General features: G+C 43.6%; 1 protein-coding gene across 2 annotated transcripts in view; it reads right to left on the reverse strand.

The window, feature by feature from the left end:
• Nprl3 (NPR3 like, GATOR1 complex subunit) overlaps positions 1-7,053 on the reverse strand; it is a 37,901-nt gene extending 30,848 nt beyond the window's left edge. For both annotated transcript variants that reach the window (XM_051181018.1, XM_051181017.1), the window contains exons 1-2: positions 6,876-7,053; positions 755-824 (exon numbers count right to left, since the gene is read on the reverse strand). In XM_051181018.1, coding sequence (XP_051036975.1) covers positions 755-824; positions 6,876-6,993 — 188 coding nt within the window. In that variant the 5' untranslated portion in view covers positions 6,994-7,053. The remainder of the gene's footprint in view (positions 1-754; positions 825-6,875) is intronic.
• Positions 7,054-8,697: the final 1,644 nt, after the last annotated feature.

An 8,697-nucleotide genomic window follows, 5' to 3' on the forward strand; every position in this document is an offset into this window, starting at 1 on the left:
CGTCCTTTTGGTTCTGTGAGTCACAGTGGTGGATATGGTGCCTCCTCAAAGAAATGACAAGAAACAACACTGACTCACTACATAGTGAAGACCCAGTGTGGGAGACTCAGCTCTTTCCTTGGGACAGTGGAGGAGCTATCCTTTTCCCCACACAGGCCTTGTCTATGTTTCAGGGGGTCCAGGGCAAGTAAATCACAATCCTGTCTCCATTACCTAGACTTACGCTGTCTCTCAATAACCTTTAAGATACACATAAAAAGGCAGGGCTTATGAATGTAGTCCTGACAGTCCTCCTAGACACAGAGAAGGATCGAACACAGGGAGGAGAGGACTTGCCTTTCACCCAGGCCTGAAGGAGTGTCAGCCATGGCATCCCCTGCTGCAACCGTCACCTGAGAAAGGATGTGCCCAGGTTGCACTGTACCTGAGCATCTGCACCTGACTAGGCATGTGCTAAGGAATCAGGTCTGAGCCTCTCATTGGAGAGAAATGCATCATGTGGACATGCCTCACCCATCCTCTGATCCCTTTACGAACCAACTAGCCATAGCTGGTGCATGGGCTGAATCTGAGCAAGTCAGGGACTGGCAGTGCAACCCCAGCTCTGCACTACCTAAAAGCACCCATTACATGGAGGAGAAGGACACCAAGTTTCTCAGAGGAACGAACATCTGGGTCAGCAGAAGGGCATAGCTCTGGCCAAACCTAGGAAGAGAACCAGGCCTCCTGCCCAGAATGACTGGTGAGCCCTTACCTGGAGTCACCATCCTGGTCATCAACATGTTCGCCCGTGTTGTTGACAGCGTATCTGCTACGTGGTTTATCTGGATGAGGGCAAAAGATGAATGGCTAAGAAAGCAGAACCTCTCCACATACAGGACTGCAGAGCTATTAAAACCCATGGATTCCATTGTCTACACAATTAATATTCAGCTACAAAGAAAAATAAACTCATACATCCTGAAAATATTAGGCTGAATAAAATAAGTCTGATATATAATGTCAATTACTACTTATATGAAAACTCTATAATAAGCAAATTCATAGGGATAGAAGTCAACTGAATATTAGCAAGGGCTGGGAACAAATGAATTATTACTTATCATTACAAAACTTCACTTCTGATGATGAAAGTTTTGGAAACACATAATGGTGATGGTTTCACAATGGAAAGAATGCAGCTGAGAGTTAAAATGGCATGTCTCATGTTAAAATAAATGATGAGGGATTGAGGATGCATGGAGCTCGGTGGTAGTACTCAGCTTGTGACAGCAGGTCCTATCTAGAGCAAGGAGTTATGACAATGTGGGGAAATGGTTTTGCTACTCATTGGAGGAGGGAACAGAGACAGGATCTTATTATGTAGCCAGGACCAGCCTCAATCTCTATATAACTGAGACTGGACTTGAACTCTTTATCTCCTAAATGTTGGAGATTACAGTATTGGGATTATAGGCCACAGGGCCAGCTATGGCTCTTAACTTTCTTACATAAAAAATTTACATATACATAATTATGTGTGTGGGATATGCATATAAATACCCTCAATGTGAAATGGTGATCAGATAGGTAAGAGAAAAGAATTTTTAAATGTACATACCATAGCCTTCATACATAAACACTTCTTTACTAGAGTACTATGGTTTAAAACCTGTTTAAAATCCATACGATAAGTTGGGGGTGACAGCCCATGTCTTTAATTCCAGCACTGGGGAGGCAGAAGCAGGCAAATCACTGTGAGTTCAAGGTCAGCCTGGTCTACAGAGTGAGTTCCAGGACAGCCAGGACTACACAGAAAGACCCTGTCCAGGAGCTAAGGAGATGGCTCTGTGGGCAGTACCTACTATGGAAGTGTGAAAACCTGAATTTGGATCGCCAGCATCCACATAAAAATACCAGGTGTGGCAGCATGTGCCTATAGCCTTAGTGCTGGTGGATGCAGACAGATGAGTTCCAGTCAAACTAAAATATTAACCTCCAGATTCAGTGTGAGCCTGCTTCAAATAAAATAAGCAAAGAAGTGACTGGGAAAGCCATCTCAGTGTCAAACTCTGGGCTCTAAATATGCCTGCATATGCACATACATATACATGTGCAAACACATACTATATATATGTATATATATGTATTTAATATACACATATATTATTTAAAAATAGGATTGTAGAGTGTGCCTTTTTTATTTATTTATTTATTTATTTATTTATTTATTTATTTATTTATTTGGTTTTTCGAGACAGGGTTTCTCTGTTTAACAGTCCTAGCTGTGCTGGAGCTTGCTCTGTAGACCAGGCTGACCTCAAACTCTCTGAGATCCACCTTCCACCTGCCTCTGCCTCCCAAGTGCTGAGATCAAAGGTGTGCACCAAAGCACACCAAAGCGAGTGTGCCTTTCTTTAATCTCAATTTTTAGGAGGCAGAGGTGGACAGATCTATGTGAGTTTGAAGCCAATCTGATCTATACAGTGAGTTATAGGCCAACCAAAACATCGTGAGACACTGTCTCAAAAAACAAAAATAATAAAAACAAAAACCAGGGGCTGAAGAGATGGCTTAGCTGCTAGGAACACTGGCTGTTCTTGCAAAGGACTTAGGTTAGATTCCCAGCCATTCCCAGAATGGCTCACAACTGTCTGTAACTCCAGTTCTAGGTGATCCAATGAACCCTTCTGTTCTCCATGAGCACTGCATACATCACAAATATACATACAAACAAAACTCCCAGACACATAAATAAAAATAAATACATTTTTAAAATAAAAATAAACAAATAGAGCAAGGCAGTGCCAGCAAGCATCTTTAACACAGCACTCAGGCGGCAGAGGCAGGTGGATTTCTGAGCCCAAAGACAGCCTGGTCTATAGAATGATCAGCCAGGGCCACACAGAGAAACCGTCTCAAAACAAAACAAACAAACAAACAAACAAACAAATTAAGTAGAAAGGGACTCTAAAAAGAATACAAAATGATCACCAAGGAAAAAACAAAACACAAGTAAGGGAGAAGAGAATAAATAGAATAGTTAGGATACAGGTCAGTGTTCAGGCACTTACAAGGCCCTGGGTTCCATGCTCACCACTGAAAGAAAAATAGGGTGAAAGAATACAAAATATACTATTTTCTTGAATGGGAATATTCAACAGAATTTTTTTTTCTCCCCTATTAATCAGAACATTTCGAAAAGCTATTTCTGCCCTCTTTGGTCTCAGTGGCAGAGGCAAGATGATGAAGAGATGTCATTGTTTGCAAAGGCCTACTCCCTCAAAGAGTTAGCCTGTGATAAATATGCCTACTACCCCACCAAGCACAAGACAAAGTCTAACTGGAGTGCCAACACTAAGAGACAAAATACATGGGACTCACTCAGTAGACTTCCTAGGGCCTTACCCTCTCCATGGAGCAGATGGGAGGAGGAAGAGAATGGGGGGAGTGGGAGGAGAGGAACGAGGGGGAACTGGGATTGGAATGTAAAATATAAATTAACAATAAAAAATAAGTAAATTTAAAAAAATAAAAAGAGCTTGGGGAAAAAAGAGAGAGAGAAAGCACAGCCAAGACAGGGCAAATGACACACCTAAGAATTTTGCAGCCAGGCATGGTGGTGTATGCTTTTATCCCAGCACTTGGAAGGCAGAGACAGGTGGATCTCTGTGAATGTGAGGCTAGCCTAATGTACAGAGATGCTTCCTGGCCATCTTCCCTGTTTCAAAAGAATAAAATATTATCTATTGCATGTTTAGGAATGAATTTTCTGAAGGAGTAACACCTGAACCCAAGAAGGAAGCTGCTATGGCATCCGGTTCACACTGAGAATTTCAACAGTCATATAATAAATGCTCTAGTTTTTAAAACTATGGGGAAAGAAAGCTGCCTCTACCTCCATCGCCAACAAAACACCAACAGAGTCTAACACATTGATACTAAAATTTCTGGTGAAAAATAGTCACAGTTTCCCAGGATAATACAAAGCGGGAAAAGCCAGTAAGTGATGAATCCTACCTGTAGTAAATATAACAAAAGATGGTGTGAAACCCATGTGTAAAGAGGCCATTAAAAGAGAAAAGAAAGGGGACTGGGAGTGTAATTTGGTTGGTACAGCACTTGCTAAGCATGTATGAAGCCTTGGTTCAATCTCCAAGAACACATAAAAGCATGTTATAGTACATGTCTGTAATCCCAGCACTCTGGGGGTGAAAGCTGGAGATCATCCTTGGATTCATGGAGAGTTAGAGGTCATCCTCAGCTACATGAGACTTTGTATCAAAGAATAAAACAAACAAAAAACACTGAAATTTAGTACATGGTAGAGGTGAGGAGAATTACTCAATAAAATCATACAGCCATATGGAAAATTGAATTATGTTGGCTTTTGAGCACCAACACCCAAGGAAATCCAACAACCATATGACCACATCCTGTCTCAGCTTTCCTTCCACAGTACTCTAGGGGCAAGCAGGCAGCACACACTTAGGAGTCTCTACCTTATATCAAGACAAATAAATTTTAAGGCCAAGAGTGGTGGTCCACACCTTTAATCCCAGCATTCTGGAGACAGAAGTAGGAGGATCTCTGTGAGTTCAAGACCTGTATGGTCAAACTAGGACCCTGTCTTAAATAAGTAAATTAATTTTCAAACAAGACAATAGATGTTCTAAAGAAAAACTCAGGAGATTTTTCTCTTGTCAATAATCTTGAAATGCTCACTTACAATCCTAGCACTCAAGAACTAGAGAGGAAGGGTGTCACCAGTTTAAGGCTAGTCCAATCTATACAGTAAATTCCAAGGCAGCCTGGAATACAGAGTTAAAACCTGCCTCAAAACAAACTGACATCATCCTCATCGTCTAGCAGAGCAGAAGGCCTTAGAGATAGCAAAACTCAGAAACCACAAGAAACTAGATTAGAAACCTGACTCCATAAAAATCAAAACTCTGGCAAAAACGACACAGAAAGAACAAACTGACTACCTACTGTGATAAAAAAAAAAAAAAAAAAAAAAATTCCTTTTTTTTTTTTTTTTTTTTTGAGACAGTATCTTACCATGTAGCTCTGTTTAATCAGGACCTCACTATATAGACCAGGCTAGCCTGGTACTCAAAGATATGTGCCAGACTCTGACTCAGGAGTCTAGGATTAAAGCATGCACTACCACTCCTGATCCAAAATTCTCACTCTTGTATTTTGTTTTGTTTTCAAGACAGAGTTTCTCTGTGTAACTTGGGCTGTTCTGGAACTCGCTCTGTAGACCAGCTGGCCTCGATCTCACAAAAATTCACCTGCCTCTGCTATCACTGCCCAGCAAAATTCTTACTTTTTAACTCAAATATGAGGAAATCAGGCACAGGATAAGAATCCTCTGAAATGTAAATGCATATGGCTAGGAAGACATGCTTGTTCTCAGTAAAACAAATGCAAAGAAAAACTATCAGAAACAGCCGGGCAGTGGTGGTGCATGCCTTAGTCCAGCACCCTGGAGGCAGAGACAGGAAGATGTCTGTGAGTTCTAGGCCAGCCTGGTCTACAGAGTGAGTTCCAGGGCAGCCAAGGTTATATACAGAAACCTTGTCTAGAAAAACCAAACCCATATAAAACACTATCAGATGCAGCTTTTTGTCATCAGACTAATAAAGACTGAAAAGTAATCTGTTTAGAACATGACAATTAGCTCTCAGACTCAACCACACATGACTCCAGATGTGTCAATACATACATTCTACAAAAGAAAAATATCCAGAGAGGACATGTGCATCTTGTGGGTATTTTGTTGGTGGCAGTGGTGGTGTTTGGACATGGGTATGTGGCCTAGAAGCTCAGGTGGTGAAGTCTTCCGTTACTGACATATTACTGAACCACAACATTCACTACCCTTCAGGCTAGGCTGGCTAGCCAGGGAGCTCTCAGGATCAGCCCATCTCCATCACTCTGTGATGACATCATGCCAGGCTTTTTTACATAGATGCTGAGGGTCAAAAGTGAGTAAGGTCCTCATGTTTGAGAGCAAGTGCTCTTACCTACTCAACCATCTGCCCAGCCCCCAACAGACTGAAAAAACTGTAAAGGCGACTAGATGAACAATTCTTAGTATGCTCATCTCATGATGAGCTGCAGCCATTAGAATAAACAAGGCTTCTACAAAGGTTGGTCCTGTATTCAAGACACAGACACAAAGTACAAATATCAATGGGCAAACTGTATTTCCACTTCTACTTAGAACAGAAATGTGTGCTTATGCTTGTGTTTATGTGGAAGGTTCTGGAGAATGGTAAAAGTGGTAGCCCCTTTAGGGGATATGGGAGGGAGTAGTACTGAGAGCATGATACCAACTTTGTTTTTGTAGCTTAAAAGCCTTTGCATCATTATTACCAAGTTCTAAGAATATTCACCCACAGAGGAAGGCTGTGTTCTCACACAGCAGAGCAGTACAATTAGGAGAGGATGTGTTCAGTAGATGGAAAGAGGCTTCAAGGCCGATTATACAACAAAAAACAGGCGTCCTGTGGTTCATTGGCGGTGTGGGGGGCAACACAGTACTTTATTTTTCGGTGGACACACTTTTGGAGTTTATGTACTGGAGGGGTGATTACTAAAATGGCAGTGGGCAAGGAGCAAGAGTTCAAGTGCAACTTCAGACCCTACAGTAATTTATAATTTCTAAAACAATGAATAAATTCGTGTCTGTGCGTAAAATCTTTATGTTTGGAGAAAAGGCTGGCCCTGAACTCATGAGCGCCTGCAATTCTTACGTATTTTTAAACTGCTTCATAGGCTGGAGACTCCGAGTCGTGCCGTGGCCCTCCTCCTCCTCCTCCTTCTCCTCCTCCTCCTCGGCACTGTGCCCTGCGCGGCGGGGCGGGTGGCCGCCAGGCGCCACTTACTTGTCTGGGACGCGGGGTGCTCCTGGCTCCTCTGGAAGGGGTACCTGAAGAGCAGCTTATTGCCCCTGCTGCCCGAGCTCACCAGGATCACGCTGATGGGGCTGGTGTTGTCCCCCATCCTGCGGGGGCTGGGACGGGGGCCTGAGGGGAACTCGCGTGGGGACAGCGGAGACTGAGAACAGGAGCCAGAGCCAGGCGCGGGCCCGCAGGAACGCGGAGGAAGCCGGCGCCGCTGCCCGGACACAAACACGCGCGTCCTCACTCTCGCGAGATTTCACCAGTGCTGGGGGGGGGCAGGGGAGCGCCACCTTTCAGGCTTTCTGCGCAGGCGCGACATCTTTTCTGAGCTGTAATGGTTCTCCAAAAGAATGTGTCTGTAGTTTAAAGCCATACACTTGATTTGACCAGAAAGTACAAACTTAAAAAATGAGAAGTATGCCGGGTGTTGATAGCACACGTCTTTAATCTCAGTACTTGGGAGGCAGAAGCAGGTGGGTCTCTGAGTTTGAGTCCAGCCTGGTCCAAGACAGCCAATGCTACACAAAGAAAAAGTCTAAATAAATAAATGGAACCGGTCTGTGCAGAGAAACTGTCTCGAAAAAAGAAGAGGTCAGGTTCATACCAGTCTGGGCTTCACACAACAACAAAGAAGCATTCGTTTTATTTTTGTCCCAAAATTTATAAAGACAAAAAAATAGTCTTATTGCATATTTTCAACTATTACTCAAAAAGAAGGTATCATTTGAGTATTTGCCGCTGTCTGAGAATTGCACTTATGTTGCCCTTTGATAGGATATGGGAAAGGGAGGGTATCCTCTTACTGGTTTTGCAAGTCTTTATCCCTGTCTCCCATGTTTCCCAGCAGGGGTCCCTGAATGGAGTCAAGAGTAGGAAGGAGAAGTGAGGCTGGAGGGAAGCCAGTGGGGATATGATATGCACTGGGTGCCTGGGGATGGCTAAAAGAAGTTGTGGGAACATCCCCCAGAGACAGTGCCCAGGCCCTCGGGCCAGGAAGGACTGTAATCCAGGCTTTCCTCCCTTAGTCAGGGCCTTGGAACTCCAAAGGTCATCTCTGGGATAGCAAGGGCCTAAATGAAGAAGCCCAGTGTTTGCCCCTTTACAATCTTAGGACCCACTTTTCACCAGCAACCTTCACAAGAACATTCAGTTTACTTTTCTATGTAATTAAATAGTGGCAGCCAGGCTTGGTGGTGGAGACCTGTATTTCCATCTAGTAGGGAGACCAAAGCAGGGGGAGTTTTAAAGCCAGCCTGGGCAACTCAATGAGATCTTCTCAAAGGAAAGAGAAGGCTGCAGATGATGTTTAGTGGTGAGCACGTAGAGCCATAATGCACAAAGCAATCTTTTCTACCACCACTAACTCTACAATAGCGGTGGAAATGATGCTGCGGGCACAGCAAGTATCAGATCCCATTCTACAGCAGTCAGGTGTACTTCCCTCCCAGGCTGCCTCACTCAGTACTGACAGCACGGATATGGAGCCCAGGACCTTCATGTACTTCACCTCAGCCCCATCTCAGCATCATTGCTAAGAAACACCATCAGCTATTAAAGAAATCAGAACTTATGGTGTCTGGCCTGCTTGTCTGTGTGAGATTGTCAGAACCACTGGAACTTGAATAGCTGTGAGCTGCCATGTGGGTGCTGGGAATTGAACTTGGGTCCTCTAGAAAAGCAGCCAAAGCTCTGAACCGGTGAGCCATCCTTCCAGCCCCCATGAGTCCTCATTTCAAATTTAAATAATGTGGTTTCATAACCTCCTTTATAGAAGTAGACTTTTGGAAACTGGGACTTTGGACCC

This window comes from Phodopus roborovskii, unplaced genomic scaffold (genome assembly GCF_943737965.1).
Source record: "Phodopus roborovskii unplaced genomic scaffold, PHOROB, whole genome shotgun sequence".
Lineage (NCBI taxonomy): Eukaryota > Metazoa > Chordata > Mammalia > Rodentia > Cricetidae > Phodopus > Phodopus roborovskii.